The 26230-nt window shown below is 44.5% G+C and overlaps 1 protein-coding gene across 1 annotated transcript in view; it reads left to right on the top strand.

Moving 5' to 3' along the window:
• Nucleotides 1–25766, top strand: part of TIMP2 (TIMP metallopeptidase inhibitor 2) — a 166735-nt gene extending 140969 nt beyond the window's left edge. Inside the window, exons 4-5 of the mRNA XM_069199677.1 lie at nt 2450–2574; nt 20536–25766. Coding sequence (XP_069055778.1) covers nt 2450–2574; nt 20536–20733 — 323 coding nt within the window. The 3' untranslated portion in view covers nt 20734–25766. The remainder of the gene's footprint in view (nt 1–2449; nt 2575–20535) is intronic.
• Nucleotides 25767–26230: the final 464 nt, after the last annotated feature.

Here is a 26230-nt window from a genome sequence, read left to right as displayed (position 1 = left end):
ATGCCACCAGGAGAACTTGCCATATTTTTTTAAAGCATTCTTCAGGCTAGAACATTTGCTCTACAGACGTACAAGGTTTTTATGTTGTTATTTTTGACACTGCAATTTTTGCATGTAGAATCTTGAAAGGAAGACTAAGACATATATGTATTTTTTTTAAGACTTTTCATTTTCACACCATTCACCCTAAAATGTAATAATGAAATCTAGGTAAAAAGAAAAAGTCACAAGACATGTACTATAATAGAAATGTATTAAATATTTGTAAGTCATTATTGAAAAATTCATTTGATTACAATTATTGGTATTTTTTGGAGAAAGATAAAGTATATGTTTTATATATAAGGTGTTAGGTGTGGAGGGGGATTTGGCTGCCTGCAACAGGTTGGCTGCAGGGCCTGGCCGTGGGTGATGAGGTGTTGCCATTATGTATGGTTACGAGATATTACTTTACGTTAAAAAAAACATAGAAATTCATAGAAAAACCCAAAGGTTAATGTAACATTATAGTTAGGTGAAACGCTCAGTAACAACGTAACATTTTAAACTGTAAAAACCCCAGAAAATCACCAGTTATAGTTATTTCAAGTAACTATAACCATGCCCTAAGGTAACTATAACTCTTGCCCTCCTCCCCTAATATTAATGCATTTGGCTCCGGCGAATGGGGTTTTGTGGTCTCCTAAGGCAGGAAAAGGGCTGGTATACCTCACCCTCCCTTATAAAGTATGGCTCGGAGGGATGGGGCCCACAAGGCTCATTCGGACTCCCGTATGGTGATTTGCACACCACCCTCCCCTAATAACACAAAATAATATACCCTCCCCTTTATTAAAGAAGACCCCATGGGAGAAGGTACTGGGGCCACTGAAGGCTAGGGGGGGCATGTGCAAGCCCTCTCCTTTTTAAAAACAAAATGTTCCGGGGAATGGGGTCCCAGAGGCCTATAGTGGCTTGGGGAGGAGGCTATGTGACTCCCCCCTTCTCTGGCCTTGGGCCTCGGCAGGAGGTTGACTGCCTGTGGGGGCACGAGTTATAGTTACCCTAGGGCATGAGTTATATTTACAAAAGATAACTATAACTGAAGAATTTCAGTGTTTTGTTTAGTTTAAAATGTCTTGTTGGCACCGACATTTTCAACCAACTTTAACGCCAATTTAATCTTTGTTTTTTCAATACATATATATATCTGTATTGTGTATTTAGATTTAGAATCGTACATCCAAAGCCAGATTTAACATTTAAGCAAACAACACTGCTTTGCAAAGAAAGGTGGTTGGACAAATTGCAGATGTATTTTTCTGTGTTACCTCTTGGTACATTCAGCAGCTGTGGTGATAGTGCACAAAAGGGGCAGGGACAAATACACCTTGCAAGCCCCATCTGCTACCAGCCCCTCCTTTAGAGACACCACTTCACACATTTGAGAATTTGTATCTGATCTTGCATATCAATACTGTAGAGAAGCCATGCAGACACATTCTGAACTATTACAAAACAGCAGTTAACAGGGGCATGACATTGTAAAGTAATGTGAATTCCATTAATGAGGCAAAGGTGAAAGACAGCACATGCAATTACATAAGGGGAGCCTTATGTGAGGCCCTGTAATGCCTAGCACCTGTAACACATTTCCTAAGGCCCTTAAATGTCTCACTTATATAACATGGTCCCTGGGATCTTGTGATAGCTCACACCTATAATATCTTCTCTATTCTCTATTTCACACCTACAATCATGTTTATCGACCTGGAGGTATTTTGCACTTATCACACCTACTCTGGGATCCTGAGATACTTCACACTTGTTGCACCTCATCCTACACTGAGGATGAACATGCACCTTAAAGGCAGGGCCACTGGAATTTTGAGGCAATCAACTATTTTGTCATTTTAACACACACTAATACGTGCTGGACAAATGCTTTACCTCATCAGTATTTGTTTAACACCTGAATACGTGCAGCAAATGTTTAGTAACTTTTGCTCCGTTTGAGCTAGAAACAATATTTTTTGTTGAAAGCCGCAAATTATGCAGCAGATCATGGATTATTATGCAAGTACAGTATCCCTAACTATGCAGAAAACCAACAGAATAGCATAATTCTAGTGTCAGTGCTTCAGGACCTTTAGAAAGTCAAGATGCCAAAAAGCACTTGGTGGCGGGCGAGCAGTACCATTCAGTGCTTTGAATTTAAGATCTATCGTTCAAACAAATATTCTACTGGGGAAAAATGTGTTAAGCAAAACTATGATAACAAGACATGGAAAATATATTGACCTGTCATCTAGGTAAATTTTGAATTTAAGATGCAGCAATAAAGAACTGGAATGATTGAAAACTGAGCCACTGCAATTCACGCTGTAGTAAGCTTTGGGCCTTCACTAGGAAGTGTGCAGAATCTGTTCTTTAATACTGTGCGTCCCATCTCAGTCTTTTTGTCCAACAGGAAAGTCAGAAGGTGAAGGGAAGATGCACATCACACTCTGTGACTTCATCTTTTCATGGGACTCTCTGAGCATAACTCAAAAAAAGAATTTGAACCAGCGGTACCAGATGGGATGTGAGTGCAAGGTAAGTGCACAGTAATTCCAAGAATGGAGGGAAGTGTGTTTTCTGATTTGACAGAGCTCATCTAAGCTTAGGTTTAATATACACTGCTTGTCATCGCCAATAAAAATCTTGGTCAGTAGGAGCAATGCTCTTTTCTTTAATGTGACATTTATCCTTGGATCTGACCCTTTCTTGTTGATTTTACTCTCTGATTTGTTTAACATCCTGCTAAGGCAGCCAACTTTGACAAGTGTTTATTGTATTAACAAAAGGACTTATAAGTATCAATAGTAATATCTGTAAAGTCCACATTTAAATGGTTGAAAATCTTTCAATAGAAGCGTGGCAACCTGGTTCCTGGGGTTCCAGAGAAATCAGGTGTTATTGATCTCCAACTATGATGATTGGAGTCGTGTACCATTGCTGTTGTGGGACCCATAGTATCAATAGACCCAAAATTATATAACCGATTACTCCCCTTTAGCACCTAACTTGCAGCATAGCGAGACATAGGAGTCCACTTTACTGAAGGAAATGATGTAAGCTAGACACTCAGAATACATTTTGCATAATGAAACCAGCTAATAATATTGATGTCTAGTCAGTGTTTTACTTTGCAAAAGAAAAGAACTTTAACAGACTTAAAAACATATGCTACTTAAGTCAAGTGCTGAAGGGGTACTTGGCTCTTTTACTCAGGATTCATAGTAGGTGGGGCCCCAGGACATCAGGAGTAAAATACCTTAACCCACATGGTTGGGCCTGGTAGCTCCTGCATGTCCTGTGGCCCTCTTAACAGGGTTATGACAGTGTGCCAATAGGGAGATGTTACCACCTCTGCTCCCATGTGTCACCTTAGCTAATAGTATAGGCTAAGTGAGTACGCATATGAATTGTAATATTTGAAAACCCACGCTCCCACCAGAGTGCAGTATTTTTTCACAATTTGCAGTGCATCACTTATTTGCATGTGAGACCAAAATGAAGTCTACTTTGTTGTTCTTCTTGTATGGTATATGTTTACCAAAACAGGAAAATACACTGACCATAAGTGGTATAAGTGAGAATCTCATGGATATTTGTAATGCTTTGTCTGCCAGCCTACACATATACACATAGCGTTGGGTATCATAATAAGTCAAGTAGGGCCAAAACAGGGATCTTCTCAGTCATGAGAAAGGCCTACTGACCCCGAGAGGCAAATTAAATAGGCTGAAACATATTGACTGAATAAAGAATACGAGGATAATTAAGTTCCATAACCATTAGCCTGTTTTAAGGTTTTAGACTTGTCAGATTAGTCACCAATAAATTAATTATTAGGTTTTTGTAGACAATTATATTTGACTCCATTTCAATTAAGATCTCTATAAAATAGCAAGATCTCCAAATGTTTTAGTAGAAAGCTTTCTAGACAAAATAATGTGGTGGATCAAGATATGCCCAGTGATGAAGCTTGCCACAAAATGAGCACGAGGGATTTTATCTCACCCAAAAGGGATTCTAACATGCATAAAAAGAGAATAGCACTGGAATAATCTAAACTTGCTTTGTCTTGTGTAAGTTAAGTGATTATGTCAAAGAGAAAATCACATTGGGTGTATATAACTTCTCACTCCTTACATGTGCAGGATAATGCTGAAAAGCTTTAATTCTAATCATTTGTGAAGTAGTAGGGTGCAGGTCGTGGTGAGATCACCAGACATGACCATTAATTCAGATCTAAATAGTGAGTCATACTGATTAATTTTCTAGTTATTTCAGTCTCTTAATCTGGGATGCTAGAATACCCAGATACAGGCTTGCTTCTAGCTGAAATAACAAAATTGATAATCTGAGATTTAGGTCATAATTTCCTTAACTGTTTCAACAGAAAACGACAGGAAGACACCACAACACTGACTTGATTTTTCACAGTCAACTGATAATGAATTGTATCATGCTTGATTTTTCTCACCTCATACAAATAGAACCTTAATTTTATCTATGTTTAACTTCAATACATTGTAAGTGGCCCAGTCTTGCATTACAAGAAGGCTTGAAACGACTGAGGTATTGTGGCATTCCGTGTCTAAGTGCCAAATAATTTGTGTCTTGTGCGCCGGTGGGTAGAATAAAAAACAAATTATCAAAATAACATTGTGATAGGTTAGACATAAATATTAAACAATATTAGTGATAATAATGATCTATCTGTAAGAAAAGATAAAGTCAAAGAGGGACTGACTACGCCATCAATCTCCATATCGCCAATTATTCAAAGCAGACGGTATGGTATCAAAGTATTAATGCTAATGTGCCTCCTTTATTTATGTTATTCTACAAAGTTGAACAACTGCCAAAAGGAAGTACGTTCTCTTCCTCAAACGAGTTAAAAGCTTGTCTGAACATTATCCAACAAGCCATAGCCTTTTATATAGGAATGTAGCCACTTAGTGGCAACATTTTCAGCCAGCCTGAGTTAAACTGGAAGCCTTGAAATATGTCTATAATTAGCTTAATTAGACACGTCCAGTGGAGGCTTCCCTTTAATAGAAACAACATCTGTTTGAAAGAATTCATTAAACAACTGAGTAACAGCAGTAACAGCCATCCTGGTAGGAGATATAATAATGTTCACTGAAAGACAGTTTAGCAGGTAACCAGATTTTAGAGGACTAAAGTGCTGGTCTCTTCAGTGTCTGAACAAAGTGGAAAAAAGGACAAAAGTTAAAACAGAGGTGAACTTTGCAGCAGTTACTGCCTTGCTGATATGTCTCCTTCATTGTTGGTGCCTAGTTTCTTACAGATGTTTTAATTTTCTTAATTTGGAATTGGGAAATAGCATTACAAATGTCGGGGTTAATTGTTGTGTCACCCGCATTCGGCTACAATTGATATGATTCTGTCTAGTGGTATGTGTGAAACATGGTGGTGCATTCCAGTATCCCTCTTTCTTTCCCAGCATTGTTCCAGTTATTGATACATCTGTAAAGTGTGTGCAGTGGCACATTTTCGTATTTATTTATAATTACAATTCCTGGATTATAGAACTACCTAGCAGAGGAGAGAACAACAGAGGAGCTCAGCACTGGCCCTCAACTTTTAATGCTCAATACCAGCACTTGTGGATATATGTATTTCAGTTTTTCAGGACAGAAACTTTAAAACAAACCTACAAAGAATTGAGCAACGCAACATTATGCTGTTTCTTAAAAAAAACAAAGCTAATACCGAGCACAGGAACATGTTCTAGGAAACCAGGCACCAAGGAGGGGAGTCTTCTGCATATGGTGACCAAGTGAATCCAGTCACGGCACTCCTGGCTTTTTACATACCCTCGACATTAGGGTGTTTTCAATTAAGTGATACAGTTTAAATGAAGGACCCTTGCTTTGCACATATTAGGACCTAGGTTTGATCCCGAACATTTACTGTATATATTTGTTCTAAATATTATCCTCGAGTATCCAGTCCAGACAGGGTACTTGTTAAATGTCTAAAAAGCGTTTCTTCAATTACACTGTTATTCTTGTGCCGTTATTTTTCGATAGGCGCATTTCCCTCTCATTTTTAAATGACTAGTCCTTAAAAAGATTGATGGAACAACTCATGTGGAAGTCCGTAAGTGTCAGAACTTTCTAGTTGAGCTAGTAGAGCGCAGGACATCCTAGTGAGCTGCTTTAAATTTGACTGAATGGAATTCACAATTCACAAAATTACGTCACGCAGCATTGCAGCAATTTCCACGTCTCCAACCCAAAAGAGAGCAGCACGTTATTTCTCTTGTAGAAGAATGCCAAATGCTCTCCTTCTTTCCTGTTGGTCACAGGTTGAAGTTTAATTTTTTGTGATCCAGTATTTGTTTCTCGTATCTTTTCTCTTGTTTGCTTCCAAATTGTGCCATTTATGTGAATGCTTCCTACCGCCCAACAAATGATTTACAAAGGACTGTGGCACACTGTCACGGTGGGAAAAATCAGATAACCATGTCAGTGCACTGGACCAGGATGTCAGCCCTTTTCACCCTCCACCCCCGAGTAGGGCATAAAGCCAATTCCACAATATAAAGACCAATTATATTTATAAATTAATCTTCAGCAAACAAATCCATCTTTTGGAAGATGGATTTGTATGCTGAAGATTAATCTATAAATATGATTGGTCTTTGTTGGGATTGGTGCCTAAACATTTTTAGGGTCGAGCGCGCAAGCGCTCTAGCCTGTTGTAATCTCTCTGTGGGCTTTTAACCACGCCCACTCTTGCTATTCGTTCTTTGTACGCTTGTCTTAAATGCTTCATTTTTATTGGTGCATTTTGTGAAATGTCCCTCCTTTGTGTGCTGAGTTCCCTCCCCAGGCGATTTAACTAAGTGAACATTTCTGTTGGCCATCACACTACGACACGCTTCCTCCTGTTACAGTGTGTGGGGCCCCTTCTCCGATTTCGGTTTGCCTTTCATCCCAGCCGCGATCCTTTCTAGACATTCATGCAGGGAGCCAATAACTCTCGCACTGATGGTCATGGTAGCGGTGGCACTTTGAATCGTCTTGCTTCTGTCAACTGTTTTACTTTTCATTTTGAATTTATGTGGCAAGAAAAATTCAGTTAGGAATTTACAACGCTAATAGCTCTAACTCGAGCAAACTTGAGACCCATTGCATTGAAAATGCTTGTTTTATGTATAGTCTTTCTACATCTGCATTGGTGCCACTCCTGCAGCCGTAAGTGAAGCAGACATTGCAGCTATTTGGGCACCTTAAATCTGTCTAGGTTTCACACGTCTTTGAACCCGCAATATATAATAATCACTTTCGTTGGTACAATGGCTGTTAAGTATCTAAACTTCAAAATATGTTTATTACAGTTAAGCATTGACAGAGTCAGACGTGTAAGCAGGAAATCAATTTCCATGGCGGTATTGTACTTTCAAACGTATTTTAGTGAATGGGTACGCAATCTTTACAAGTGCCTTTGAGGATTTCGAGCAGCAAGCTGCAAAGAGTCCTTCACAAAGTCATATAAAAAGAAGTATTTATTTTCATTACATTACTACTCACGGAGCAAAGTCATACATTTCAAGTTGTAACTTTGAATAATAGGTCTGCTATACAACTTTCACCGCTCACTTTGAGGGTTTAAGACCCCCGATTTTGTTTTATTCCTTAAATAGTTTAGGATACTTAAACACGCATGGTTGAGAGAACTGTTTTAAAGATACTTATTTTTCTTTGACAGGCCTATAGATGTTGAAAACGTGTTTAAGGACATTAGTTGTGGCAACAAATCATTATACTCCTAGGTTCAGATGCATTAGCTGTCTGATGGGTAACAATACCGCTGTTTGTCAATAGGATAATTTATTGGCAGATCCCAATGCTTCAGGCAACAACTAGTACTTTCATTTCCTTCGCTCCAATCATGGCTACTACAAATTAAGGTAAACTGTCATGCTGCATCTGGGGGCGTGGCCGCAAGAAGGCCGACCAGTAGCACTGAGTTAGTGCTCAGGCCCCCAAGTACAGAATCCTACATGATTCTGCAGCCCCCAGGCCCAGCAAATCGGGAAGGCCGAAGACACCTTAAGCTCTCCATGCGGTAGGGTGGGAGTCTCTAACATGCTGCCTCTTGCCTAGGTGTAGACTGCAAGGGAGAGTAGGATACACACATGGCGTGGGGAGAGACAAGTTGATCAGAAGTGTTTACCTGGGGTGGGATGGGGTTGAGTGGGGATTGTTCATTGTTGCATTGGAGATTTTTGTTACAGCAGTGGTGGATTGTGTGCACTAACGCAATGAGTGGTTCAAAGATGTGCGAAAAGAGAGCAATGTATACGCAGGCTTGTGAGACCGGTGGGTGGATGATGGGGTGTCCGGGGAGATCAGAGGGGGGAGGAATGGCAGAGGGACTTCTACGATTGTGTACTGAAATAGACCCCAATGAGAGATTTAGTGCACTTTCTTACGCGGAACGTGAGAGGTCTGAAGTAATTTGTAAAATGTAAAAGAGTCCACTCATACCTCAGACGAGTTGGGGTACATATCGCTCTTCAGGAAATTATGGCAAGGCTGCACTTTGTGGACATTTGGAGGGAGCTCCAATCCTGTGTCCAAAATGTACTCTTGCTATACGCCGGATCATGGAGCATATAGTAGGCTGGACTGTGTCTGCTAGCAAATGATGGTTCCCTGGCTGTTCGGCGGGCAGCATATCAGATGACATTTCTGTTGGATCATGCCCCATTGGTGCTGGAGTGTGCGACTCACGCTCCTGGACTGGCTGTCCCCCTACGGCATCTGCATCCTGAGACGCTCAGGGATCCCGAATATAGGATAGATGTGCTGGCAGCGCTACAGGGATACATCAGGGAGAACTGGAACACGGCTCAGACCCGCGGAATGGAATGGGAGGCCTTAAAGGTAATTATGAGGGGAGTGAGTTTAAAAAAAAGTGTATGGTATACGGAGGAAGCTGGAAGGGGAGCTTGCACAGCAGAAGGGGGCCCTGGCTCCATTGCAGAGTCATTAAGGGGACGGTGCTGTGGATGAAGCAGGAGACCTAGAGGTGCACAGGTGGATAGAGGTCACGTGGAACAGATTAGATAGAATCCGATGCGCAAGAATTAGAGACAGCAGTTGCATCGGGAGGGCGACTGGTCAGGGCGCATGTTAGCAGGGCTGCTTAACCGTGAGAGGCCTCCACCATTGATTATATCCCTTTGTAGGCCGGCTGGAGAACATGATACTGGGACAGGAATGGGTCAATTCGCTGTTGCGTGACCACCTGAGGGGTGTATATGCCTCGCCAATGTGTGTGGATGGTTCCCAAGTGGATGGGTACCTGGCTAGCCTCCAGCTCCCAAGGTTGACGGAGACCCAGGATGGTGATCTGGAGGGAGTCATACAATTGGAAGAATTGTAGGAGGCGCTGTGGGCGATGCCTCGCAGAAATGCACCAGGTCCAGATGGTCTCCCGGTTGAGTTTTTTCAGGCATACTCGTCCACACTTCTCCCTAGCCTATTGGAGATGTTTTGTGAGGTGCATAGGGAGGGTGCACTGCCTGTGCACATGAGGAGGCATCAATAGTTATGATACCAAAACAGGGGAGGGATCCGACTGACCCCAGTTCCTACCGACTGTTGTCGATGTTAAATGTTGATGTAAAATTACTTGCTAAAGTACTGGCAATGCGATTGTGCCAAGTGATTACGCACCTGTTGCACAAAGACCAATGTGGATTTGTGCCTGTGGGGGGACGCATATGAACCTGCAGAGAATCTCCCACGAGATGCAGGAAACTAGAGGCTCAGAGATGCGGGCTGCTCTAGTTGCCTTGGACATTGAAAAGGTGTTTGACACCCTGTCATGGGATTATTTATGGGAGGTGATGCGACGAATGAGGATTGGGCCAAGCTTCCTGTCATGTGTATGCCTGCTGTACATGGCAACGCGAGCAAGGGTTCGCACTGGGGCAATGGTATCTGAACCTCTGCACATAGAGCGTGGTACAAGACAGGGTTGCCCGTTGTTTCCGCTCCTATTTGCGCTAGCAATGGAGCCTTTGGCGGTGCAGCTTAGGGCAAGGCTTCAAGCATGGGGTATGAAGGTGGGGGCTGGAGTGCATACTATATCGTTATTTGCAGATGATGCTCTGATGTACGTAACAGATCCAGAGCACTCAGTCCCTCTTTTATTGAGCCTTATGGACAACTTTGGAGCGATTATGGGCCTCTGTGTCAACAGGCTTAAGACAGTACTCTACCAGATGGCATCTCTGGTTGACCTAGCGGTGCCGAAACTCCGATGTGTGGGTCTGGCATGGGAGATGGAGACATTTCAATATCTAACTATGCGGGTGACTCACTCTCCTCGGTTACAATATAGTTTGAACATAGGCAGAGTGATTGATGGACTCCGCGCCTCTTTCCAATTCTGTACCACACTCCCATTGTCAGTCATGGGCAGGGTCATGCTTAGTAAAATGGTATTCCTCCCTCGCTACTTATATGTTATGCAGAATTCTTTTTGTGCACTGCCGCTGGCACTGTTTTGCCAGATAATATAGATTGCTGGTGTCCCAGATCTGGGCAGGTAAGAGGTGCAGGGTCCGTTTCGAGGTACTGAAACTAGATCTGGTGGATGGTAGGTTGGGAGTGCTGGATCTCTATTTATATTATATTGCAGGTCTGTTACAATATGCGGCCTTCTGGTGTGATGACGGACCTAATTGGGAGAAAAACCTACTTGACGGGGCAGTGCATATAGCAGAGCTCCTGACACTTCATGTGAGTGGTACTGGGCTCCCAGTAGGTGTTCCTTTTGTGGTCTCGCATGTGGCCCGGATATGGAAGTGGGCGGTCACCCGGGTAATCTGACGAGCACCTTATGCGCGCCTGCTCCCATATTGGTGGCTGCGCCCTTTTGTGTGCATCGCAGATGCAATGGACTTCACAAGCTGGCGAATATGTGGCTGCAACAATGCAGGGGATTTATATCAGAATGGCACTTTTGTCACCTTGGAGGGGGCTGTGACACACTTCGAAGTTGGACAGGGACAGTTCCTGCACTATGCCAGTACACAGAGTCCAGCTCGAGAGATTTGGACCTCCTTTCCAGAGGAACCCTCAGAGTCCCATTTGATGAAGACAGTGTTGGATCCAGGTTCTGCTCGAGGTCTCCTCTCCGAGTGTATGCAGCCTTAAAAGAGATAGCCGAATAGATATGTTGGCAGTGCGTGTGATGTGGGATGCAGATCTAGAGCTACAGCTGAAGGAAGGGGAATGGAACAGGGCATGCGTGCTGATGCAGGAAGGGTCCAGTAATGCCAGATTAAAACTGGCGCAATTTTATTATTTGCATCTGAAGCGACTGCATAGAATATGTCTGGTACACACTGACAACTGTGTGTCCTGCAGTACCTCCCCGGCCACTTTTGAACATTTCACATGGCTATGCAGGTCCTTGCAATCGTTTTGGTGTGGGATAGTGAGAGTACTAACATTTACCACAACAGTTAAAATAGAGATGACGATGCAGCACTGTTTGCTGGGGCTGTTAGCTCTCACCAAAAAAAAATGCAAAATGACATGCCGGTTTGCGCAGCTGGGGCTGATACTGGCGAAGTGGCGCATTGCTATTCATTGGGGAAGCCCAACTACTCCTACCTGTGTCAAATGGATGGCGCATCTAGTGGAATGGGCAATGGCTGAGGAGTATAGACTCCATAGGTTCCGGACAGATGAGCATGCTGAGCGACTGTGATGATCAGGAATGGCTGCCAGGTGCTGCAGCACAAGGGTCTGAGTGAATGGAATTCTCAGGGAGGATGGCATAAGGGGAGCGACGAGCAGAGTAAGGGGGTGGGGTGGGATGGCGGTCGCAAAGGATCGGAGCTTAGTTCTGTGGCTATTTGGCAGGATCCTAGGGTGTGAAGAGGGCGCAGACTAGTGATATATAGGGGGGGATGAGTGGGATGTAGCTGGTGTACATGGACCCCCTGGACCTCCCTCCTGCCTACATGGAATTGAGGTGTCAGTTGTGGGAAGCTCTTGAGCTTATCTTCTGGATGCCCGGCTACTCTCCTCCTCTCTCTCTCACTCCTCCACCACCAGATTTTGTTACTTGCTGTCTGCCTTTAGGTCATTAAGAAATTGAGGAATTCTGGATATCGTTCTGAAAATGTGGCTTCTAACCTGTCACAATGTTGATATTGTTCACTGTATTACGCTGTTGTGCTGTTTTTCCATAAAAGCTGAATACATACATTTCTAAAAAAAAAAAACTGTCATGCTGCATTTAACTTTCTTGCAACCATACGAATTTAAAATTATGCTTTGCAAATGGCAGTGCCATGTTCTTGTTAGGTCAGGACTCTACACATCAACAATAAAGTGAATTACAGCACAGTTTAAAGTGAATGCTTCATACTTTGGGTTGCAAAGATTGTGTTTACGTTTCCTGGGTATGTTCCACATTGTTAATATTAATTTTGTATTTTATGGCCCTCCAACACTTTATTAAAGACACAGCAACATATTTAACTTTTTTGCTACCAATGAAACCCAGGCAGCTGTATGGTACATAGAGCCTTCCCCAACTCTATGTCTTTGCATGGTATAGCGTATTATTACGTCAGTACCTGTTAAGTTTTATTTGGCAAGTGTCACCCACTTTTCAGTCAAATTCACCCTTTGGTAAAAAAAAAAATGGCTTCATTGATTTCAATGAGGTAACCCTGTTTTCACGTGAATTTAATCTTTAAAAACTGTTAGTTCTCTATTGATTTTCATAGGATTACCCACTTAAGCACCTGACTACAACTTCATTGGAGGGTCAACAAACTGACAGCTAAGCACTTAAATCCAAACTGTCCAATTTGGTCGTAGGGATACAGATGGATAGTAAATCCAGTCACCTCTTGCTTAAAGGGGCTCCATGCTTTCATTTTCAATTATTATATAATTTTAAGAAGCAGCCTACTCTCTCCACTGCCCTACTGCTCTTGTTGATGAGGTTAAGATCATATGATTTTATGCCAATCGCACAGTGATTTTAAGTGTGCCTTGCAAAGAATGGGTAGAACATAGCACCAGCCATAATATCCCCACTGTCATTAAAAACAAGCACAGACTGGGCAGAAGCACTCTAAATGTCTTTTACACACAGGTCAGTCAAAGACTGGAAAGCAGCACTACAAACTATGGCCCATATTTATGCTCTGTTTGTCCCGGATTTGCGCCACTTTTTTTTATGCAAATCCGGCGCAAACGTAACTACATATTTATATTTTGACGCTAGACCCGTCTTGCGTCAAAATATTGGAGTTAATGTCATTTTTTACTGTGCAAACCTACCTTGCGTCAATGAGATGCAAGGTAGGTGTTCCCTGGCAAAAAATGACTCTAAGGCATATGCGCCTTATTTATCCTCCCGTGCAAAAACGATGCACGGTAGGAGGAGGGCGTTAAATAATGGCGCTAAGCCTGTTTAGCCCCATTATGTAACGCCTGTATCAGGGCAGGCGTTAGGGGACCTGTGGGCTCATTTCAATGGTCAGAGACCATGGAAGTAGTCCACAGGTGCCCTTCCCTGCCACCCCCACCCACCCCTAGAGGACACCCAAGAATGAGGGGACCTATCCAAGGTAAGTCCAGGTAAGTTTTTTTTTTTTTTTTTTTTTTTTAAATGGCATAGAGGGGGCCTAACTTGGGGCCCCCCTACATGGCACTGTGCCCAGTGGCCATGCCCAGGGGATGGCCATTGGGCAGGGGAGCATGACTCCTGTCTTTGCTAAGACAGCAGTCATGTCCATGGGGGCTGCGCATCAAAAAATGATGCTGGTCAGGTTAGAGTCAATATTTTTTACGATAACCTGACTTGCACCATTCTTTGACGTACAACCCTCAGTCTTCCCTACGCCCCCCTTGCTCGGTTAGCATCATTTATTTTTACGATAACCGGGCCTTAGCGCCGGCTAGTGTCATTCCTTAAATATGATGCCCGGCTGGCGTCTAAGAATGGCGGTAGCCGGTGGTAAACCTTTTGACCGAAAAGTATAAATCTGGGCCTATGTTCTTCATACAAACATGTGTGACTACATGAAAGTCATATGTTGCCTCTCAGTTTGCCGCTTACGGTGCCACTTGCAATTAAGAGCTCACTGTTAGTATCTGTGGAAAAATAAATGCACCAGTGGCTAGGGATTACCATCACTTTTTGGTAGATTAATAGATTGTAAAGTGTGTGATTGACTACAGTTTGTGTTACTTCCTCTGAATGATTCAGAGTGTAAGTGAAAATGTCTCCTTTGGTTTTGGGTGCTAATTTGAATGAAGGTAAGACCGCCTTCTGATGGATACACCTACCTGTGGATTCCTCACCAAAAGAATTCTCCCCTCGCGCCAGCCTCGACGGAAATTTCTTCTAGCTCTGCACGTCGACGATGACGTCACAATCGCCCGACTCCACGCGACGCGTATGACGTCATCCAGGCAATAAGAAGCCCTCGTCGACGTGCAGACGTCAGTTCCCTTTTTTTCGTGCCTCCGAGTACCGGTTATTTCTTCGAGGCTCACAGGGAGCTACTGTTTCGAATGACGGTTACAATGTCGCAGCCAAGGAAATCTGGCTTTAAACCATGTAACCAGTGCGGGGGTCGGATGTCGGTTACTGATCCCCATGAGAATTGCCTCTGGTGCCTTAGCTCCGACCATGAGGTCGAGTCATGCGGCTTCTGCCAGCGCATGAATCCTAAGGCACTTAAAGAGAGGGAGGCAAAAAATGTCTTGCCTCGGTCCAAGAAAAAGAAGGAGAGGCGTCATCTGAGGGAGTCCTCTTCAAGATCCTCGAGATCTCGTCATCACCATGGTGACTCTCGGCGCCGTCACGGTTCCCGGCACCGATCGAGCAAGGGACGGTCCAGATCGAGATCGGCTTCTCCGTCAGCTCGGCGCCGTCCGACGTGGGAGATTAGCCCGACCGTCACCCCTCCACCTCCTACGACCCAGACGTCACCTGGGTCGGTCTTCGAGGTCGAGCCTCCCCAGAGGCCAGAGGGTTCTCCTAGCCAGGAGTTACCTGGCCCTTCCGCGGCGTCTATGCCGGAGCCGGTGCAGCAACAATACCCGGCTTTCCCGACTCCGGGAACGGATCCTGCGGCGTTCTTGAACGCCATGTTTAACATTTTTACTTCCATGGCGCCGGGTGGAAGTCAAGCAGGTCCATCTGGCCCTTTGGCCTTTAATTTGGGCGTTCCGGCGTCTTACAAATCAATGCCTTTCACTCCATTTTTGCCTGCTGCACCTGAAGCGGCGCCGATGCCCTTGACGTCGCCCAGGAGACCTGCTACACCTGCTACGCGCCGTTGGATTCGCCTCGGATCCGATCCACAGTCAAGGTTCCTGTGGAGCCGGAGGGTCCGGAGTCGGATGGATCCGAGATTCGGCGCCGACAGAGATCTTCCGCATCGGCCGATGCCTTATCGACGCCGGGTCAGGAGTCAAGGCTTCGATCCAGGCGTCTGGCTCTGCGACTATTGGAGGAAGAAGAATATGCAAGGCAGCACCTGGAAGAGGGTGAGGTTTTGGAGCCTTCTGGTGACTTCCAGGGTCTTGATACAGCCAGTGGCATAGATACCTCCCCGGAGTGGGATCTAGCTTCCCCTGGAGAGTTCACCGAGGAAGCGGCATCATTCCACGCGGTTATTCGGAAGGCTGCGGACTTTTTAGACCTTCCCCTTCCAGCTGCGGAAGTCAAGAGAAATCTATTGACGGAGGTTTTGCACCCAGCTTCTGTATCTGCTGAGCCTCTTTTGCCCTTTAATGAGGCACTACTGGATCCCATAAAAGACATCTGGAGGAAACCTGTGTCTACCGCTGCTGTCAACAGGGCGGTGGCTCGTCGCTATCGGGCGGCACCAGGTGATCCTGTGTTTCTCTCCAAACACCCAACACCGGAGAGTTTAGTGGTACAGGCCTCTTGTTCGTCTAGGTCCTTTCCTGGCTAGTTTCCCGGAACACCTGCGGACAGGGAATCGAAGTAGATGGACCATACTGCTAAAAAGGCCTTTTCATCTTGTAGTATGGCCTTAAAGTCATCCAACGCGACCTGCATTTTGGGCTGTTACATCCATGCCCTTATGGAGGAAGCGAAAGGCCACCCGAACTTGTCCCAGGAAATGTTGCAGCTACTGGCGGATGCTCAGGCGGCTGCGACTCAGTTGATCCAGTCGGGATTGGACACTTCAGACTCGGTGGCTAGAGCTATCGGCACGACCATAGTTTCTAGGCGACAATCTTGGCTACGTTCATCTGGCTTCTCGTCTGACGTGCAGGCGACTCTTCTCGATCTACCCTTTGATGGCGAGAAGCTCTTTGGAACTAAGGCGGATTCTGCTCTGGAGCGTTTTAAGGAAAGCAGAGCTACTGCAAGATCTTTGGGGCTTCAGTCTTCTGCCTCATCCTCCTTTAGAGGTTATAGGAGGTTTAAAGGATTTGGACGTGGCTCCTCCTTTCATGGCAGATTTCAAGGACCACAACAGACTGCATCCACCCTGCCATACAGATCTTTCAGGGGCAGGGGCAGGGGCAGGGGCAGGGGCAGAGTCCGGACAAGAGGAGCCACCCAGCAGCACTCTGCCTCTTCCTCGGGAGGGGTGCAGCAAGGAAAGCAGCCGTAGTCCTCCTCCACTCCCTGTCCACTTGTCTCCAGTAGGGGGGAGACTTGCCCATTTTCTTCCGATGTGGGAGGTTATAACATCGGACTCCTGGGTCATCGACATTGTGAAGAAGGGGTACGCTCTTCCCTTTTGGGAATTCCCTCCTCCCTTCCCTCCCCGCCCATCCTTCTGTTCGGAAGACCATCTTCTCCTATTACAACAGGAAGTGTTGTCCCTTTTGGCAAAAGGCACGATAGAGTTGGTTCCCGAGCAGGAGAGGGGTCAGGGCTAGATACTGCCTGATCCCCAAAAAGGATGGTCGGTTGAGACCAATTTTTGACTTGAGGGTTTTGAATTGGTTCCTCAAACAGGAAAAGTTCAAAATGCTGACCCTTTCACAGGTTCTTTTGGCGTTGAACGAAGGAGACTGGATGGTGTCGGTCGATTTGCAGGACGCGTATTTTCATATTCCGATCCTCAAATCGCACCGGAAGTATCTCCGGTTTGTTGTGGGATCGCAACATTATCAGTTTGCTGTCCTCCAGTTTGGTCTTACTTCAGCACCTCGAGTCATCACAAAGGTGATGGCGGTGGTAGCGGCAGAGCTCAGAAGAAGGGGGATAGCGGTGTTCCCCTATCTGGACGATTGGTTGATCAAAGCCAAGACTCCGGAGCTCGTGCGGCGACATCTCCAGTCGACAACTCAATTGTTGTACGGCCTGGGTTTTTCAGTCAATGTACCCAAATCTCACCTGGAGCCCTCTCAACGCCTCCTGTTCATAGGGGCAGTATTGGACACGACATCGAATCAGGCCTTTCCTCCGCCCCAGCGGGTCCAGGACATTCAGGTGTTGATTCCAATGTTTCGAAATGGAGCGGTAGTTCCAGTCCTCAAGGTCCTTCGTCTGCTCGGTCTGTTCGCTTCTTGCATACTGTTGGTCACTCATGCACGCTGGCACATGAGGGCTCTTCACTGGCACGTCCGCAGGCAGTGGTTTCAACACAAAGGGGATCTTGCGGAGTCAATAAAGATCTCCAGAGACACTGCAGTGGATCTTCAATGGTGGGCAGCGGTCGACAACCTGTCACAAGGAAGGCCATTCTTGCTGCCCCCACCAGTGGCCACAGTAGTAACGGATGCTTCCATTCTAGGGTGGGGAGCTCATCTGGGGGACCTGGAGGTCAAAGGCCTTTAGTCTCCGGTAGAACAGAGATTACACATCAATCTGTTGGAATTGCGGGCAGTACGTCTAGCTCTCAAGGCCTTCCTCCCTTCCATTCGTGGTCAGTCCAGATTCTAACGGACAACACTACCGCGATGTGGTATATAAACAAACAGGGAGGAGTGGGGGTGTATCTTCTCTGCAGAGAAGCTCTTCGACTCTGGTCCTGGCTTCAGGAACACAAGATCTGCTTGGTAGCACATCATTTGGCCGGAGTCCTGAACGTGCGTGCGGATGTTCTCAGTCGACGCAGCTCAGTCGACCACGAGTGGCGTCTTCATCCAGATCTGGTTCTGTATATCTTCCGGATGTGGGGATATTCACAAATAGATCTGTTTGCAACTCAAGAGAATGCGCAGTGCCCGCTATTTTGCAGCCTCCAGTATCCGGTGCAAGGAGCTTTGGGGGACGCGTTTCAGATGTCCTGGAAGGATCAGTTGCTTTACGGGTTTCCCCCCATACCCTTGATTCCTCGAGTTCTGAGGAAGATCCGCCAAGACCGAGCTCAAGTCATCTTAATAGCTCTGGATTGGCCAAGAAGGGTGTGGTGTTCAGACCTTCTCCAACTCTCTCAGTGCCCACCGCTCCGTCTCCCTTACAGGATGGACCTCCTCTCGCAGTCGCAGGGGCAGATTCTACACCCCCACCTCCAGAGTCTGCACCTTCATGCCTGGAGATTGAACGGGGCAATCTGAGTTCCTATTTTATCGGCCAGGCGACACTCCACCAAATCAATCTATGCTAGTCGTTGGGCTAAATTTGCATGCTGGTGTGGAGAGAACAGAATCGATCCCTTAAAAGCTGGTTTATCTGACATATTGTCATTTGCTCTTTGTCTGGCACAGAAGGGTTGTGCGATTACCACAGTCAAAGGTTATTTGTCTGCACTGTCCGCTTTTCTGTGCCTTCCTGATCAGCCATCTTTCTTTAAATCTCCTATTGTTTTAAGGTTTCTAAAGGGACTCACTAACAAATTTCCACCAACACCATTCATTATGCCTCAGTGGGACCTTAACTTAGTTTTAGCGTTTCTAATGGGGTCCCCTTTTGAACCGATGCATTCTTGCTCTTTACGGTTGCTAGTTTTCAAGACTGTTTTCCAGGTGGCCATAACATCTGCCAGAAGGGTTAGTGAGCTTCAGGCTCTTAGTGTAGAACCCTCTTACCTTTCTTTCTTTAAGGACAAAGTGGTGTTAAGGACCAAGGCGGCTTTCCTACCGAAGGTTGTTACACCCTTTCACCTGGGGCAGTAGATTACTCTCTCTTCCTTTTACCCTCCACCTCACCCATCAAAGGAGGAAGAGAGGCTCCACCGGCTGGATCCACGAAGAGTGCTGAGCTTCTACGTCACCAGGATGAGAGAGTTCAGACAAGATGATCAGCTCTTCGTTGGATACGTGGGGAAGAGGAAAGGTAGAGCGGTCCACAAGAGAACGCTATCCAGGTGGGTCATTCTATGTATTAAGATTTGTTATTCTTTGGCGAAGAAAGAACCACCTGTGGGGCTTCGTGCCCATTCCACCAGGGCTAAAGCAGCTTCATCGGCTTTGCCTAGAGGTGTTCCTGTGGCTGACATCTGCAGGGCAGTGACCTGGGCGTCCCTCCATACTTTTGTCAAACATTACTGTTTGGATTCTGAGGTTAGGAGTAATGGCCATTTTGCTCGCTCTGTGCTGCAGGATTTCTTGGTTTGACCATTCGGGCACCCACCTTCGGAGGTTGTACTGCTTTGGGACTCTATTCTTTTGGTGAGGAATCCACAGGAAGGTGTATACATCAGAAGAATAAGTTACTTACCTTCGGTAACGCTTTTTCTGGTGGCTACAGTAACTACCTGTGGATTCCTCATGGTCCCACCCGCCTCCCCGTTGCCTGACTGGTCAAACCGAGATATCCTTGGGTGAGCATCCTTGGTCTTGAATATATATGTATATAACTGATTCATGTATATAGTTGTGATAACTGTGTATGCATTTCCTTTGCAAATTAAGATAGTCCAAAGAAAGGCATGTTTGGACTTGGTTTATATATATATATTTCTCTCTTGTATTGAGCATTCATTACTGTTATTTATAATAATATGTATTTATAATAAATGTTCTATTTTCATTCATTCGAGATGAATATGTACTCTTTAGGGTTAACCTGTTCGCCTCTATGGCACGTAAAAAATGGTGATAACTGACGTCTGCACGTCGACGAGGGCTTCTTATTGCCTGGATTACGTCATACGGCGTCGCGTGGAGTCGGGCTATTGTGACGTCATCGTCGACGTGCAGAGCTAGAAGAAATTTCCGTTGAGGCTGGCGCGAGGGGAGAATTCTTTTGGTGAGGAATCCACAGGTAGTTACTGTATCCAGCAGAAAAAGCGTTACCGAAGGTAAGTAACTTATTCTTTACTGCCACATAGATAACTCCAAAGCCTATTGGTGATGGTAGGTTAGATAAGAACTTACCTTTCTATAAGTCGATCCCAGCTATTGCAGTTGATTCTGCTCTAGCTCTCAGATAGCCATCAAACTTATGTTACGTCTCCTAATGTCATTATACCTAGGAGCCATTCTGCTGTCCCATCTGCAGTTCTTGTTTTGTTAATTACTTTTTCCCTCCTTCTTGCCTCTGCAGATCTCCCGTTGCACTTCCACTCCTTGTTATGTCTCCTCACCTGATGAGTGCCTGTGGACCGACGTAGTTATTGAGAAGAACAAAAATGGGGTTCAAGCCAAGCACTACGCCTGCATCAAGAGAAGCGATGGCTCATGTGCATGGTACCGCGGTGCTGCTCCACCCAAGCAGGAGTTCCTTGACATCGAAGACCCATAAATGGCTAGAACTTGCTTTATAGAGCCCCCGAGAGGAACCTGTGTGAAACTAGACTGATCCTGCTCCAACATCACTTCCTGGAGAGTCCCATCCCGCACAGACAGATGCACCGAACATTTGGCTCCATGCCCTCATATGAAAAGGGGTGTGGCTGAAAAAAATAAGTCTGTTCTTTCCAACTCTTTATTTTAATGGGAAAGGAATATGGGGACCTGCTATGTCTTTATGTCACAGGTGAAGGTTAGTTTTCCTTACCCAATGTCATCAGCCCACCAACATGAAATTTAAAAATGTAAGAGGCTTCCTATGGGAATAATGCAAACTGTGTTTTGGAGTGCTAGAATATAAAGTCACTGGGACTTGTAGGGAATTTGTATTCACTGAGTTCTGTGTAGCTGGTCTACCAGGGTCCTCGCAAATAGTGCAAGTTGCATGTGTTCTCAGAACTCCTCCTTGACTATACACCATCCCGCCTTGGCGTGGCTTACAAACTCTCTCTTTCTACGCCATTTTTTCACTTTCTCCTGTCTGTGCGGTTTGGCCCCGGAGCTGGATCCTATAATGACTTGTACAGACAGTGTTATGTGTGGCTTTCAAAAAAAGGCTCAAAAAGTTATAAAGTAGAGGTAAATGAATTGCGTTTGAGCCACGAAATATAGATAAAAAAGAGAAGAAAATACCCCATTCAGATTTACCCTATCCGTTTTCCCTGCCTGCTGAAATGCCATAAACGCTACTTTGTCTCCAACTGTGTCTGTGCTCTTTTGTTGAGGTAGAAGTCAGTAACTCTTGCTGTTGCTTTTTTAGAACGATAAATGGGCAGAGCGCATGCGCTTTCCTGCTTAGCCCCTTTTTAAACCCTTGGATTCTGCTTGTGGTTATTCTTGCTTTTGACAACCCTTACAAAGAAACTGGTGTTACAATCAATGACAGACCCAAAGTTTCGATTCCTTGTGGCGTAAGCACAGTTGTAAGCTGACTGTATGATACATCCTTTGGTCAATGGAAAACACCAGCAAAGACCCTTCATCTCATCTGACTTCATGTGCCAATACAGAGTACAGAGATGTGTGTTAGGCTTTCATGGATATGACCCCACAACATTAGGGACAAGGTGGTTTCACAGCCCCTTACATTATCGGATTGTGGGTATTCTTTTCCTTAGGAACAGAAGCAGCCATTCCCTATGTTGACTTTCCAAAGGATCAATGGCATCCTGCCCTGATATTGTAGACACGGCCTTCCAAGATTCTCAAACATAAAGAGGAACTGTATCCTCATTGTTTGTCTCCAGAAGTTCCCCCCCTTATTTCACCTTCTCATATGCTCTCTCTGATTCTTTACCATGAGGAGAAAAAGAAACCATGATTATCCTGGAGGCAGAACTTCCTGTATGAGGTATTAGGGATGTAATGCTTAAAGATGGGCTTCAGTCATGAGGTATCAGAGCTGCAGCATTTTGAAAGAGACTACACCAGCCTGTTAGACAATCAGAGGAATACACATTCAGCTGACTGAACTCACAATTAACTGCATAAGTCAAACCAAACACACATCTTGTTATTTGTCACTTATGTAGCACACAATCTGCCATTGTTGCAGCTTCACAGCACACTCAGTAGTCCAGAGATTACTTTCTGAACAGTGTCAGTGTTTCCTTGCTGTTAAGATTCTGATTCGGTTTGTGGCAAGGTGTGCTTAATCCACAAACACACCATCAGACTGAACAATTAGAAGAATTACGCTCAGCTCCACGTGAACAGACAATCGGAAGGACCACCCACTTATCCTAGGATAGATCATACGCCCAAAACTGAGACAATCAAACAGACCACACCCCAGCCTTTCAAACACACAGTGATCAGCATAATCACAGACACACAGCTCACTTGCCACATAAGCTGACAATCAAACAAATGACACATTCAACTCTGTAAACTAAGAGGTAGACAATCAGAAAGGTGATACACTTTAAATCACACACAGGTATCTAGACAATCAGGCAAGCCATAAACCTAGCCTCACAAACACACCTACAACCTCACCAATAGCACTTTGATCCCTACAAATATAAAAAGACAATCAAACAAATGACGCATTTAACCCCACAACCACACACTATCAGTCCACACACTCACCATCACAAATTAAGTCCTGGATAAACACTGCAGGAAGTTTTCATGCTGTTAGTGCCACTGTTCCTAATAATATTTCACACAGTATTCTGTTCAGACCCTAAATCGAGTGCAGACCAATCTAATGTTGACTCTGTCATACATCCTTATATCTACTGTCCCGTTGCCCTTATGTTTGTTTTATTCTGACAATATGATCTTCCTTCAGCGAACAGCCAGTGCCTGCTCCTTTTTTATTTTTGGTCATTGCTGTTGCTCGCAGTCTTTAGTTTTCCTGTTAAATGTTTGTAAAGCAAACGGTGTTGCATACACTACAAGGTTTAGAAGGACAATAAAGTATCTAAATCCATGGAAGCTTTGTTGAGACAGTATGTTACAAATACTCCCCATTCGCTAGGCAGCATACCTTTGAGCCCTGCGAGCTTGCTATTCATACTGATCTTGGGAAGTGTTCATCTAGTCCATTTCTCTCTTTTTCTCCTTTTCTTGTATATTCCCCGAATTCAGGGAAGGGAAATCCCTCAGTGCTGTCCATCCTGAGGGGCTCCCTACATTTTGGTAGTTAGCATAATGAACAACTTGAATGTTGGGGCCTTCGGCTACTGGGCTAAAGGAAGTTTATGTAGATGGCATCATCCTTTGTCTACACAGTGGCCATCCAGATCCACCCAGCCAGATATTTATGATTTGATACATAAGAGACATCAAGTAGGGTTAGTCGTGGTAGCAGTTGCTACCCTTGATTCCACTGGTACTGCTCGTGATAACCCTGTGCTAAACGGCAATTAAGGAGGGACCAGGAACAGAAAGTAAATAAAGTAAACACTCTAAAATCGCTCTAGTATTCACGTCATGCCCTTCTACTTTTCAGCAGATAAAAGAGGCCGCTTGAGGTGTGTAATGTCACGTTTGCTACTCATGGCATTTTGGTGAACTTTCATAAGCAGCTGCAGACATTATTATTTTCTGTTTTGTTCCGTGTTTAATTTGTGCTTGTTGTTTCCGGTGCTGAGCACCGGGACTTATTATTTTTGAGGGCCGGGGCTTATTCTTCTGCCTCAAGCATTTGCTGCGAGCAAAAGACACATATGGGACAGATGGAGGAAGGGAAAAACGAAAAAGCGTCACAATGGGAGAAAGCAGAAAGCTGCAAGAGTGAGCTGAAGGAGCAGGGAGTGGCTTTAAATGTATTGAAGAGGCCCGAGATGGGTTCAGGATTACGCCGCCTCAGTATTCTGTGTTCACACATTTAATTGCAGCAGCCACATGTTTAAGAGGGGTGCTTTGGGCACCGGCACCTCTTTATTTACAAATTAAGCACTGGTTTTGTTACTAGTTTTTTTTTAAATCAAGATTCTGCAGGGTCGGTAACATGGACCCTCTCAATTGACACTTTTTATATGCCACAACTGTTGTGCTTTAAGTTTTGGTCCTGTGCTATACGAGTTGTTTCTTCAAAAATGGAGGCCATAACCCTCACAAGACACAGTCTGCCCTAACAACACACGTGCAATTGCTGCTCCTCTCATAGAACAAACACACACCACTATACTCCAACAAGCACATTCAGCTCCTTCCACAATACATATATATGGACTGCTTGCACTACAACACAAACACTGTACCACCCACAATACATACCTTTCCTCCAGCAAGGCACACACCAAGGTTCTCCTCTCCTACCACACTTCAGTCAGAGGCATTGCTTCTCCCATAACACCCTATTGCTGTTCCCTAGCTCACTCAAACACACTGCCTCTACCACAGCAGGCACTATAGCATACACACTGATGCCTATACAGTGCTGTGTGTGCTTTGGGACTGACTTGAAAGGATAAGGATCCTGTAGCGTAAAAGCACGAGGGAACTAGATACTAGTTAATAACATGGTAGTGAGCAATTCAGTGCTCTCATTTGGCAACTGTGATTACAAAAATGAACATCAAGACACAAAGATGACACAACTTTTTGCAACACTACTCGATGGGCCATAACTCAAAGTATAGCCATGTACTCTTTCAACAAATCTCCACGCATGCATTCTGCATAACTCCCATTACGCACTCAATCACGTTTACAATTAGAACAGCTCTAAGAATACCATCATCAGAATTCCATCCACATCAACACAACCGCTCCAAAATTATCTGTAACACAACTCTTTGCACACCACCCGCAAAATTCCATCTACACCAACAGTACAACTCCATGCACACATTAACCACAACTCTAAAAACACCATCAACATTACTCCACTTGTTATTAATTCAACTCTGTCCACACTAAAAACTATTCGGCGTAACGCTCCGTACACCATCAGCACAAACCCAAGTATGCCACCAGCACAACTCTAAAAACGCTACCAGTGTCATTACACATGCATCTGCGCTGGTGAACATAGCACCACACGTCCACTGATGCCATTTGTCACTCTGCACCAGCAACGGGAAGTGGAGGCCGCCGTCCATACAGTGGTCTGACATGAACTTACCAGATAGGAATATCTTTTGAACGAAAGTTTGCAAATTATTTTCGATTTTTTTTTAACTTCCAGATGATTTAGGAGTCATTATTGTTTAATGTTTTAAGGATCTCACAACTGTTCATCATCTGTGCAACCAAGTCAGTTTAAAAAAGTTTACACAATAGTTCTTTTTAAGAAACGTCTTTGCTTAATAAGTATTAAAACTATATATCTGTAACATTCCGTTGGCAGTAATATAAAGCTTTGTGGATTTTTTTGCTGGGAATTAAAGTCTGAAACTTCTTGTGCTGGGAACACATGAAAGTTATTGAATAATTGCCATCGGAGCAGTGAGTGCATGCCTTTGGAGCTTTTAAGTCCATCTATGTGACGTCCCTTCGTGGAAAATAAACAGTATTATCACCAAAAGGAAATTGTGTCTTCAGTGAGCGTTATTTCAAGCTTCATACGTGCATGTCTGTTATAACACTATGTGTGTGCATGCCTGTGAGTGTGTATCAGAGGGCTGAAGCTGTAGCGGACTCTGTTAGGAAGAGCGGAGCAAATAAAAGGAAAAAAACATGTTTTTTAAAAAAGAGACACAAAGTGCAAACCTTTATTTGCACTAGATCATGGGTAAGGTGTGCTGCTTAGTGGTATGCTTGCATTATTTGTGTTGTCTGTGTATACATATGAGTGTATATGGCGGATACACCTGAAGGACATATTTATTTTGTGGCAGATCCTAGATTTAACATCACCCAAGGTTTTATAAGTTACATTTAGGAAAAGAAAAAAAGTGCCAACATGTCTGTCATGCTGTCGTGTTTTTCATCAAAAGAATTCTCACCATTTAGGCGGAAGTACGTTTAGTGAAAATTAGCAGTTGACTCGAAAA

The sequence above is a fragment of the Pleurodeles waltl genome, chromosome 7 (genome assembly GCF_031143425.1).
Source record: "Pleurodeles waltl isolate 20211129_DDA chromosome 7, aPleWal1.hap1.20221129, whole genome shotgun sequence".
NCBI classification, from domain to species: Eukaryota; Metazoa; Chordata; class Amphibia; order Caudata; family Salamandridae; genus Pleurodeles; species Pleurodeles waltl.
Note: the sequence above shows the minus strand (reverse complement) of the source record. Positions and strands in the feature narration are given on the sequence as shown.